The sequence below is a fragment of the Oryza brachyantha genome, chromosome 1 (genome assembly GCF_000231095.2).
Source record: "Oryza brachyantha chromosome 1, ObraRS2, whole genome shotgun sequence".
Taxonomy (NCBI): Eukaryota; Viridiplantae; Streptophyta; class Magnoliopsida; order Poales; family Poaceae; genus Oryza; species Oryza brachyantha.
The window spans coordinates 25702285-25714803 of record NC_023163.2 but is presented as its reverse complement, the minus strand read 5'-3'; the positions used below and the strand labels follow the sequence as shown (position 1 = coordinate 25714803).

Sequence of the window (12519 nt, the reverse complement as noted above, 5' to 3'; positions counted from 1 at the left end):
ATTAGACGTCCTTTTGTGCCTTGCAAAGCAGAGTATCAGTTGTTTCTTAACGGTCAACACAAGAGTTGATCTAAATGATTGGGTACTCTTTGGTAAAGTTATGGTGCCCATGCAGACAGCAGAACTTGGACTAAAACGTAATGGGAAACGTATCCTCTAACTTACCATTCTCTAACTTTCAGAAGCTGACCATAGGTACATATGTCAGTAACCCATGTTAGAGTATAGTACGTCAGGGAAGACTCATCCAACGTAGCGTGGCATTTTCTTTTGCTTCAGCACAGTACTAGATAATTTGGAGCAGTTTGGATCATTTGCATGCATCGTAAGGTTAGCTGATTTTACTTGTGAAACAATAGTATATTGACCATCTGCATTAGTTTTGCAAGACAACGCTTTCATTCACTCAATGTTTAGTTACCTACTGGCAGTTAGCTAGTCATGTTTTCCAGCTTTTTAAACAAATCCTGATCTGATGCAACGTAAAGATTTCGTAGCGTTAAACTGCGAAATTACGTACCTTTATAATGCCTCTTTCTTGAGATTTGATCCAAACAAACTCAGCACATCTGGGCATTAATTCTGAAAGGCCATCTTCACCACAAATTGGTCCAATACATTTTGCGTTGCTGACCATGTAAGCACTTGCAAGTCAAAAATTCCATAAACTCTAAACATATATCAGAGGAAATGGGGGCAGATATCAGTCGATGCTCTCACCAACACGTTGACAAGACAAAGTCTGCGTCGAGGGTTGCTCGATGTGCCAATCAATCGATTTAATTTCGAATTAGTGGTGGTGTTGCTGTCGTTTTGACCGCGGATAGATGGTGTTGCTCTCGCGACCACTACGCAACAAGGCTATGGAAATTGTATTGCCCACTGAAGTGTCAATTCTGATCAGCTTCAATGCAGCTGGTGGTTACGGATGAAACAATTATTAGGTGAGAATAAAAAAACTGGTCGAATTCGCCATACAAAATATAGTTTCATGGAGAAGGGACAAGGCTGACGCAGAAATGACGTAACAGTATCGCCTTGGCTCTTGATGCTTCAGCGTCTGCAATGCAGGACTGCAACCGTCTTATGTGGAAGTAGAAGTCTGCACATAAAGCTTTGATTATCGTAAAAAAAATGCCTTCTGCTTATACTTATAGGTAAGTTAAATTTTAAATCTTAAAATTTGAGTTGATTTTGATTTTTTTCATTGTAGTTTATTTTTAATTTTGACTTTTATTGCTATGAACATATATAAAAGTTTTATTCGTAATTCTTTTCGTTTGTAAATATGTTGTTTGTTTTTTTTAAAAAAAACAAAAAGATACCCCCCTTATCTACGAAAGTAGCCTCCACATAAATGGCTTGCTAGCTTGCGTGTATAAACATAAACAGTACCTGAGTACCAATTTGCTGCTATCCGTAGAATCTTGGAGCCTTGGAGAGGCAGACATCGGGCATGCATGTTTGTATGTTGAAGACAAGTAAAATGCATTTACTAGTAGTAATAACTCGGTCGGCTGTTTGATTTGGCCAATATGGTTCTTGATTTGTTAGATTCAGTCACAAATCAGACCTTTGAACTAGCTTGATGATACATAGGACCACTAATGCACAAAGATTGGATAGAGTATAATAGAATCTGAGATCGATAGAACAGACGAAGCTCCACCATGTGCAATCATTTCATCTAAAATCATAAGTTGTTGAGAAAATAATTATGCACACTAGCTCGAGGATAAGCCTGGCAAAAAAAAGCTTAGACATGGTTCACCCGCTAATTATCATGCTTTGCAAAGCTATCGACGTGGATATCATATCGCATCACACCCACTTGATGTTCTTTCGTTCTGTAATCCTTCCTGCGAAGACGAAGGCCGCAGTGCAGTTTAAAACTGGTCATGCTGGTAGCGGGTAGCCCGTAGACATCACCCGCACGGATTTTGATCGCGAGTTGCCGTTCCGAACTTATGCACGGAGCACGGTTTAGTTGGCCATTACCATCGGCGCTGGAGGGAGGAATCGTTACGAGATCCCAACCGCGACGGCTTCATCAAAAATCTATTATATATATAAAGTAACAGGAAAAAGGAGCCACACGTTTACTCTCACGTGCTAGAAAATCCCATATTAATCGAAAGAAAATAAGAGAAAAAAAAAGGTGGGATTTTTTTGGATCGGACAACTTAAAAAAGAAGGTGATTTTTCGGATAAAAAACTATTTTTTGAATCGGAGAACTCCTTAAAAAAAGGAACGTGAAATTTTTTTGATCGGACGACTCTAAAAAAGAGCGTGATTCTTTAGATAAAAAACAATTTTTTGGATCGGAAAATTCCTGAAAAAGAATGTGATTTTTTGATTTTTTAAAAGTGGAATCGACTAGGAAGTTTTTTAAAAAAGAAAGATCTATCTATTATATATAAATCTATTATATATATAAAGTAACAGGAAAAGGAGCCACCACGTTTACTCTCACGTGCTAGAAAATCTCATATTAATCGAAGGAAAATAAGAGAAAAAAGAAAAGATAGGGATTTTTTGGATCGGACAACTTAAAAAAAGAAGGTGATTTTTTGGATAAAAAACTATTTTTTGAATCGGACAACTCCTTAAAAAAAGGAACGTGAGATTTTTTTTTATCGGACGGAGCGTGATTCTTTAGATAAAAAATAATTATTTGGATCGAATAATTCCTGAAAAAGAACGTGATTTTTTGATTTTTTTTTAAGTGAAATCGACTAGAAAGTTTTTTTTAAAAAAGGAAAGATCTATCTATTATATATAAAGTAAAAAAAGAGAGCCACCACGTTTACTCTCACGGGCTATAAAATCCCACATTAATCGAAGGAAAATAAGAGAAAAAAAACTCAATTACAAAAGGAATAATGTCAACTGGACAATAGAAAAAATAAAAAAGAATCAACTAACAAATGAGATTTAATCCTCCAAGTTATACCAACAACGACGAAATAAAATATAAAAACACCGGTAATAAGTAATATTCTAATACTAAGAAGACATCACTAATATTCTAAAGATAAAGATGAAAAAATAAAGAGAAAAAATATATCATAGATATTAAATATCATTAGTTCATTTTATAAGTATGAGAATAGTAAAAGATCTATCACTTTTGCTTTCTGTACATATGAATTACTATGTCAATTAAAATATCAAACATATAATTTAGTCAAGTCAAGGCAAAGTTTAAAAATTATATTGCTAATTTTAATATTTTAAAAATAAAACATGAAAATATACATATAATTATGAATGAAAATTTTATAACGATCCTACCCACGCAATCTGCGTAAGCCATGCTAGTTTCCAATATATGAGATGGAGTACGAATACGGCGGAAGATCCCCTGGAAAAGCCGTGTTCACACACGGCAGGCACCGGCGGATCCTTCCTTCCTTCCTTGTTCCTTCGAGTTGGAAGAGATTCCCTCTCCCGGCCTTTCCCACCACCGGCCCACCGCCTCGCTCCTCCGACCAATCCTGGCCGACCAGCGCCCGAAGCGTGCGTCCGTCCCCATCGCCATCTGGATATCGCGGCCGTCCACGTGTCCCGTTGTGTCCCGAATGGTGGGTCCCTGCGCAACTCGGTCTCCGCACCTACGTCTCCACGTCTCCAGCCAGGTCCAAGTTGGCACGTCGCACTGAGCACCTCATGGTGTTCTTCCGGTTCCAGCATCCACACGTATAAATAAGCTCTCGCAAATGGAGCCAAGCGACCAACCAACCATTAAACCAACCAGAACACCGTCAAGCAACTCTCTAGCAGCGAAGAGCATACGAAGGCAATCTCGTCCGCGGCTTCAGATACTGAGATTAGATACACGCATCGATCTCCGGTTTCTTCGGTCGGGGTATGGGGAATTGCTTCAAGTCGCAGCGCGCCGCCGCGTCGTGGGCCGACGACGGCGAGTGGGAGGATGAGGAGGAGCGGCAGCATCAGCTACATGAGATGGCGGCGGCCGAGAAGATGGAGCGGGTGGAGGTGAAGATCAGGGTGACGAGGAGGCAGCTCCAGGAGCTGCTGGAGAAGGCCGCCGGCGAGGGCAAGGGGCGGCCGGTGGAGAAGGTGCTGGCCGAGATGATCAGCTCCGGCAAGGTGTGCTACGAGCAGGAGGCGGCGAGCCGGCATTGGAGGCCGTCGCTGCAAAGCATAGCGGAGGCTGATGAGTCATGAGTTCATGACAAGTCGTAGATTTAGATCTTGATTTCATAGGATCGTTTTATGTTCTTTGAATCTTTGATTGATCCTGTATGTGCATAGTTTTTGTAGGAAGATATTGTCTTTATTCTTTCGGTGATGTACACGCCATCAGACTGATTGAGAGGAATTGCTGGAATTTTTTTTTACTTCCGCAGATTTCTGTTTTAGCTCTGTCCATGAACTTGTGCTTACCGACTCAGATATCTCTTTAGTCACTGATGGGTGTAAAAAGACGACGAGCTTCACAGCTAGATATGAAAATATTAAGCCAAAAACTGCCTAGTTTCTTCGTGAATTTGCAATTTCGTTTCTCAAAATTAAGTCGGTGGTCAGAACAAAGCCTTCGGAAAGTAGCTTCCACTGCCTATAGCAATAAGACCGGCAAGTGAAGGCTCTATATGCTCAACTAGAGTTTCCAACCCTTTGCAACCGGCCAACCGTAGTCAATGGACACTGTTGCAGAAATGGACACCTAACATTAGCCCTATAATTTGTTAGGAAAATGGCTGTATCTTCCACACTGAATTGGTCCATTCTATATCTATCAGTGAAATGTTCCAAAAACCAAGGCTTGTATGGTAGGACCGCACCCTTCGCTATGCAACAAAAGGATCAAGTCTGCACCAACTCCAGATCGACTTCCTGAATGAGACGCATTGTCTCAAGGCTAAATCGGTCCTCAGTTCTTACCGCTGAATTTCACTCTTTCGCAGCGGTGTTGAAGAAGAATCCATCGTCTATTGGGCAGACGTACTAAATAGCGGATAGCAGGATCGAGTAGCGGGTATTATTTTCATGACTGGGTAAAGATATTATTTTCATAAATTTTCAGAAGGCAAATAAGATGTAGACTTAGTCGGTGTTCGTGATTACTCCGAAGGTCCAGATAGAAATCGAAGACCATGAAGTTTTTGTATAGAAATATTAGACCTTCGAGCCAGGGTCAGAAACTGGAATATGATGGGCATGGACCTATAAGATCAGAAGTTTTAAATAATCGAAAAAGTTTATGAATAGATGGAAGAATTGGTTGTCCTGCCTGCACCAAAGTTATGCTATTTGTAGTAGTGAACGCACGGCATGTTAACTTGAACTAATCCAAATCAATACTGTCGGGGTCCCAAAATCTACCCGTTCATATGCAGAGGACCATGGCGGCCGTCGTGGCGTCTGCAAAGCATGTGATGGGATCATGGGAACTAAGAAGATGCATTCGTTCGAGAGGTATTCACGGCAGAGGGATGTGCCCGGGATAATGACCCGATAAAGTCTAATGGATGATGTAAGGGCGTGTTCGGTACCCTTTTTTTTTTTAATCAGAAACGGAACGGTACAGTCAGAAATGTTAAAAATGTCAGTAATGTCCGAATTTCTAAAATGGAACCTGCAGAACGGAATTGTATCCATATCAGTCGAAATTCATGTAAAAAAACAAACGAGCTATATTAGCGTATATTGACCATACCACTTTATATAATCGTACACACATCAATACACCATGTCATTCATAGTCAATTAAGCACGCAAGGATATACACAAAATAAGTTCGATAATTGACAAAAGCTCTACGATATAAAAAATTGACGATAAGTTCGGCAAAGGATATACCACAAAGGATAATTGGAGAAGGGAGACGTGGGTGGGTCAACCGGACGCTGGGACCGATGGGGACGAGAGGGTGGATTGGGGTTAGTCGTCGATGTCGGTTGGGGCAGACAGCGGTGGATGTGTTTGGGCATCTAGTGGTTGTGCCTGGATGGGTTATGGGGTTAGGGGTTAGGGTTAGCTATAACAAAACTCATGTGCCAAGGTCATTTTGGGTCTTCTGATATTTTCTATAAAAAATGCTACTAGACTGCTTTATTGGAGCTAAATTGGGCCTTCAGAAATCTCCCTAAATTTTTCGGAAATTACCAACCCAATATGGGATAACGACAAAGCAGTCTAAGAATATTTCTATTACTAGATAAAATGACCAAGAACAAATGGAAACAACATCAGAAACGGATGTCCTATATTGTTTTCATCCCTAGTGGGCTCAACATGTCATGAGAGCCTGGGCTGCGCAGACCTAAAAAGAATATGACAATGAGAACGTGAGAGACAATTTTCCGACCGTTTTCATCCCTACAGGACATGGTCGCTCTTTCTCTCTCTCATTTTCTTTTCTTTTCTCCTCTTCTTCGTCGTGGTAATATACAACCTCCAGAGTGGACGTGGTGACTTATTTCAAGTTGTCTTTATATTACAATAGATAAATATATACATATCATTTTATATGCATGCAAGTTTAAATTCAATTTATATAAATTTTATAATTTGAGGTTTATGGTATTAACATATATGCTTGTCGTTTTTTTAAAAAAATCACAACTATTTTAGTGATATGCAAGAATTGAGGGGACATCACTTAGGTAAAAAGACATCTTAGTAAAAGTATAACCCTTATCACCTTTGAAATGTAAAATCCTCTAAAATATGAAAAAGGAACTATTGGAAAAAAACGTGACCTCTAAAATGTAAATGTTTGAAAACGTGACTACACATGATTGATAGACATAAAGAGGCACGAGTCACTTATCCACGTAACGTGCCTATCCCTGACGTACACGTGGCCAAATACCCAGACTAAGTATTTGTGCTCCCAATCATCCACACCACCGCCAAGTCTCCCATCAAGAGGGAATGTATGTCCTCACAAGAAAGCTCGAACGAACGGGCCACCTCAAGATTCGCTTCAGAGCCCATTCACACCAGGACGGCCCAGTTGGAACGCTCTCTCAGTCTATCGGCGCGTGGCGTAGGACGCGCCGCGCCAGCGTGTCGCGCCGAGGAAACTCACTGTCAACTTGTCAAGGCACAAGGCACGTCTAAGCTTTTTCTAGGAGGCCGGCGCGATGGAGAGGATTAGCTCCGCCCTCGCCACGTCGGAACCAAGGAATTCGCCTCCCCCTGCGTGACATCACGGCCGAATTGTATTTGCACTGGGTGTGCGCTTCGGCCTTCGGGCATGTGCGCAATCATCGCTGACCTGGCCCCGGTAGGCGCTATCTGGCGAGCTCGCTCTTTCCGGTCCCGCTCTCCCCCCGCCCGCCTCGACGACGATCCATCCCTTCCCAGCTATAAATAGACTCCCAAACCCATTTGGATTACATTACATATCGCGAGATACAGTCGTCGATCATCAAGGCACGAGCTCACGATCAAGCTAGAGCAAAGCTTAGCATCGAGAAAGTGGATGGGAAACTGCGGGGCGTCGCAGCGTGCCGTGGAGTCGTGGGCCGACGGCGACGAGTGGGAGGAGGAGGCGGCGGCGTCGTCCTCGTCGGAGGACGACCACCGCGAGAGGAGGGAGCACGCGGCGGAGGTGACCATCAGGATCACCAAGAGGCAGCTGCACGAGCTGATGGAGGGGAAGGCCGGCCACGGGAGGAGCCGGCGGTCGACGCAGCAGCTGCTGGCCGACATCATGAACTCCGGCGAGGTGCACCACCACGACCAGCACAGGGAGGCGCACTGGAAGCCCGCCCTGCAGAGCATTCCGGAGGCCGTGGAGTCATGAGTCCATCCATCTCGTCCCTGCTACTCCTTGGTGGTTAAGTTGCCGCTTGATTATTTGCGAAAAGATGTCGCCACTTTCCTCCATGTTAATAATTTCTTTTACAGGATCACATTTTCTTTAGTTTGCATCACGTTTAGTTCGGTGCTTACTGATGTGCATAGGTAAATAACATTTGGATAAAAGTTCGTTCAATTCTTCAGATAGAGCATGTACATAATTGTAGGTGAAATTGCTGTAAAAATCGTTTACAATTGTATAAAGATGCCAGATTCGATGAATATGTTCCATACTGTGAATTGCACATCGCTTTTGTTTGTTGACGTACGATTAGTTGAGCCCAAACACACGATCCATATGAAAGTTATGATCGAGTTACGTATATAAGTTAAATAGAAAGTTAGAGCGGTGAAGAGCTGAAGATTGTTTTCTGCTTTCCTTCTTTTTTTGGTGGTTATGCGTTTCTGGTTTCTCATCTTCTTCACGAGATGATCTGCGAACAGTCTATTTTCTACAGCTGAATGCGCCCGGCACCAAAAAAAAAAAGGCTGGTGTCCTGGTGACCTACACTTCATAAAAGGAAAGAAAAACCTGCAGGTTTAGATAAGGACGTAATCACGTATAATATCTTTCCTTCAACCAAAAAATCAAGCACCGGGTCCTGATCCAGGCAGGGAGAACCATCCCCACTGGACTGGATCAGGTCAAGTGATCGCCGATCGGGGCGCGCCGGGTGTTCGATCCATGGCGCGGGAGTGTTGATCTATTAGACATCCAAGTATTCGAGCCGGCGTCTCGGCGTGCACGCTAGCTACTGCCGGAGCGTCTCATCCAGGCGACCAGGCCGCCAGGCTACCGTGCGTGTTCTGCCTCTCGTCCGCATGATCAGGGCCCCGGGCCCATGATGGCGCGGCCTGCGGACGCGGTAGCGTACGCGGCAGGCCGGCGGCTCCACCACCGAGCTGTATCATATCCTTCGCTAGATTCGGCGGCGCCGCGCGCTCGCCTGGCGTGATGGGCGGCGTTGCGGCGGGCTTTCTTGTTCACAATCATGTGAAGCGGACAAGCCGTGGGGAGTGCGGGAATTTTGGCGGGGAAGTCCACTTGGATTCCTCAACCACGGATCGTCTTTTCTTACCGTTCCACAGCCATAAACCTGGCTATACAGTGTGCTCCAAGGCTCTAACTATCGAAAGTCAGGGTAAATCAAGTATCTGGATGATTTGGATGGTGGTATCATCCCTATGTGGTGTCTATGTGATGCTCAAATGACGAGAAAAAACAATTAAAGACTCAATGGAACCAATGTGTCAATCCAACAAATAATATAATACAATAGTCAACATGTCAGTCAGTCCTTTTCCTCTATACATGGATTTTTCCCTTTACCCTACTCTTCTGTTTATTGTCTCTAATAGGACGGAGCAACTCCTCGCCCTCAAACGATGGTATGCTTTCCCCGACCGTAGTAGCTTGTTGCACCGTTCTGCTCGCTCGATCTTTGTCAAGGGATGACATTCATGCCCTTATTTGCCTTTGTGGTCGCCAGCAGCAACACAATTGAAATCAAGAAGCTTAGGGTCTTTCCTTATGAAGCTCATCCTCAGGCCTTGCCACCCTATTGTCATTGTGGCGGGAGGGAGGCTTCTAGTGCCTAGATCTCTGTGGTCTTCACACACTTCTTGGTACCTTTCACCCTACTGCCAATAATATCCTATCAACTTTAGACCTAGCCTCCCCCTTCTCTCCCTTTTTGTTGGTGTTGCAAGAGTCAATGATATAGAAAAATCATGCTGGAATAGTGGGCAGTAGTGCTATGCTAAGCTTGTTCCAAGAGTGGCACAATTTTTTGCTTCATAGAGGGGATACTAACCCGCCTTACTGTCGTGCTGCCATCGTGGCCTGACCACGCATGCAAGAAGGGTGGCTAGCATGTCTCCTACTTCCTCGCCAGTCACTTTGCACAAACTAGGCCATGCACACTCATGCAGTTACGGTTGTAGGTACAGTAGAAGCACGTGTCCTCTACCATGGTAGCGGGACGACCTATTCAACACAATGACAATAAACGATGGAGCACCACTTGACATGGGCCTTGGTGGCTCCAGTGGCGGGTGAGATGTGACCGATGGGGTTCTATTTGACGCGAGAAAGATAAGTAGAGAGAGGGTAAATGAATAAGATAGCTAATTGACATGTAGAGGAGAAAATTGCTATTTTGTCATCGTCAAAACGTGGTTTCGCTAGAATAGCACTTCTAGTTTTGGATTCGTTATAATTCCATTCTCAAGCCAGTGCAACACGTTACAATACCATTTACATCATTTGATACAGAAGAAAATGTTCTTGCTCTTTATTCTCTGATGAGTTTACCAAATTACCTCAGAGAGTATAGATAATAATCTAGTTCAGTAGATCAAATTATGTGGCAATTAAAAAATTGAAAACAAAAAAATAATAAAACATATAATATCAAATAAGGTGGTGAGTCAAATCATATATTTATTACAAACTAAAATACATATAAAAGTAGAATAAAATTATATATGCACCAATACACCCCTTAATCATAATTCTAAATGCTCCAATAATATTTGGTTAGTTAACTTAATTAATATTTCATACCCACGATTGTAAAGTTTACGTTAGGATTTTGGATTTCCTCTACACTTAAATTTGCAGGATGAAAGTCTTTTTTTAAGTCAATGAGCTAAGGGCATAAATGTCATTCCAGCGTAAAAGAATTGCGCGGAATTGATTTTTTTTTTGGGGAAAATGAGGCAAATGACATTTAAGCGTGTTGTATCAGTTTGATAATAACATTTTAGGGGAGTCAAAACTAGAAGTGGAATAGTAGCAAAATCGCTTTCTAAGAATGGTAGAATAACAATTTTCTTGTAGAGCTACTATTTTTTTTTTTTTGAATGAACTGGTGAGATGCCAATTTCATAGAATAAAGATGGAGTAAATTGTACATGTGCAAGCACAAGGGAAAATTACAGGTTCAAGGCCTTTGGGCAAACTAGAAGGCAAGACATCTGTCCAAATATTTTGCTCCTGCCAAGGCCCATGTTCTGGCCTCCTCCTTAATTTTGGCTAGCAGACAGTTCATCGGAAGTTCCTAATGTTTGAAGATTCTACGATTCCTTTCGTTCTGAACCTACCAGACAACCAGCAGCATTAATGAACGCAAAGCCTTCTTTGGCGTTTCATTTGCGCAAGTAGTGCTCTCCCACCACTCGAGGAGAGTCGAGGCTTGATACCACTGCGTGGTGCGTGGGTTTTATCTGTTCACATGCCGTGGAGCCCCCAGCTTTCTCCATATTCTCTTCACATATCTGCATCCCATCAGGAGGCCATTTCTAAGTTCCTTCGACATAGGGGGCAGGCGTGGTTATTCTGCCACCTACGGGCTGCTAGTCTGTCTGAGGTCCAAACTTTGTTATGGATGGCTAGCCAAGCAAAGGGAGCTACTATTTTTTTTTATCTGTGTTTGTCTTACGTTGAAGTTCTATTGGTTTTTTTCTATATTTTTAGTGCAACATAAGCTCCACAATAGATACCATATTTTACTAAGACCAAGTCAACCATCACATATTCACAGAGAACAAAACATCCAGTTTAAAACTGCCAAGTGACTTAACGTGGATCGGGGTTTTGGTAGTCGAGAAATTCTCTGTACCTGATTTTATGGTCAAGAGACATGAACGAAACTCGATGCATACTTAAGAAATGGGGAATGTCAAGTGGGCCTTTTCATTTGGCGGGGAGGCCACCGTCCGTGCCCGTGGCGTTTGCACTCCAGGACTTGAGCGCTCGTGTTGGAAGCTGGGCCACTTGCGCTCGGGGCCGGGGGAGTTTGTTCTGTACGGATGGAATACGGTCCTGGGCTATTACTGGGGATCAATGGATTGGGCTGCTCCGACTATGCGTCAGCCATGACGTCGTACAGAAGAGGAGTATATACCAATCGAGGGATTTTTTTTATCCCCACCTTCACGACTGATGTGGGCTTTATTACTGTCACTTTCTAACTATAATACCTAAAAAAAATTGAAGCAGCTCGACTATTGTTCGTGCTCATTGGCCCAGCGACCAAATTGCTCATAGAATCCGGAGGGCGTCTTTTTCTTTTAAAAAAGGAAAAGACGAAATATCATATTTGTAGACGAAAAATAATTTATAAAAAAACTTTTACTTACAAATGTAGAGAAAATGGCTAAAAATAAAGTATGAGAAAAGAATTCTAAAATTAATTCTAAATTAAAAGTTTAAATTTTAGCTTACCAACATGAACATTATCGAAAATACGAGTGTGTTTGGCCTTATAGTCCAAAGTTAAACACATTAGCAACAAATGAAAAGATCAGAGCAAATGACAGCATGCTCCGCGTGCCTCAGCCAAGCATCTGAAATGTTGTTAATTAATATATTCAATATTTAGAGCACGTTTGACCCTTTGTTTTATAAAAATGATTGCAAAAGATTATGATTGGATTTATTACTAAATATAACATTAGTTAAAAATATATTTTCTTATATTTGCATGATATTTTTAAATAACGCAATGATAAAAACATGTAAGAAAAATCAAAAGTGTTTCTGAATAAACAGGGCTAGCTTATTATGCAGATTTGCTTTCCTACTTGCATCAGCAATAGTGTTATCTTGGGCAATAAATTCGTGAAACTTGAGTCCGGTTTTCCTTACCGCGGAAGCCGCCGAAGCCGTGGTAACGCGC

The 12519-nt window shown here is 42.4% G+C and overlaps 2 protein-coding genes across 2 annotated transcripts; both read left to right on the top strand.

Annotated features, from left to right (window-relative positions):
* Positions 1-3745: 3745 nt before the first annotated feature.
* LOC102706701 lies at positions 3746-4477 on the top strand. The gene has a single exon (XM_006644772.3). The coding sequence runs from the start codon at positions 3872-3874 to the stop codon at positions 4190-4192; it is 321 nt and encodes a 106-aa protein (XP_006644835.1). The 5' UTR covers positions 3746-3871; the 3' UTR covers positions 4193-4477.
* Positions 4478-7388: 2911 nt separating this feature from the next.
* Positions 7389-8065, top strand: LOC102706426. Its single transcript, XM_006644771.2, has one exon. The coding sequence runs from the start codon at positions 7458-7460 to the stop codon at positions 7779-7781; it is 324 nt and encodes a 107-aa protein (XP_006644834.1). The 5' UTR covers positions 7389-7457; the 3' UTR covers positions 7782-8065.
* Positions 8066-12519: the final 4454 nt, after the last annotated feature.

What these genes read in the sequence shown, in the direction of transcription:
- LOC102706426 (XM_006644771.2), top strand. Translation starts at nt 7,458, where the DNA reads ATGGGAAACTGCGGGGCGTCGCAGCGTGCCGTGGAGTCGTGGGCCGAC.
- LOC102706701 (XM_006644772.3), top strand. Translation starts at nt 3,872, where the DNA reads ATGGGGAATTGCTTCAAGTCGCAGCGCGCCGCCGCGTCGTGGGCCGAC.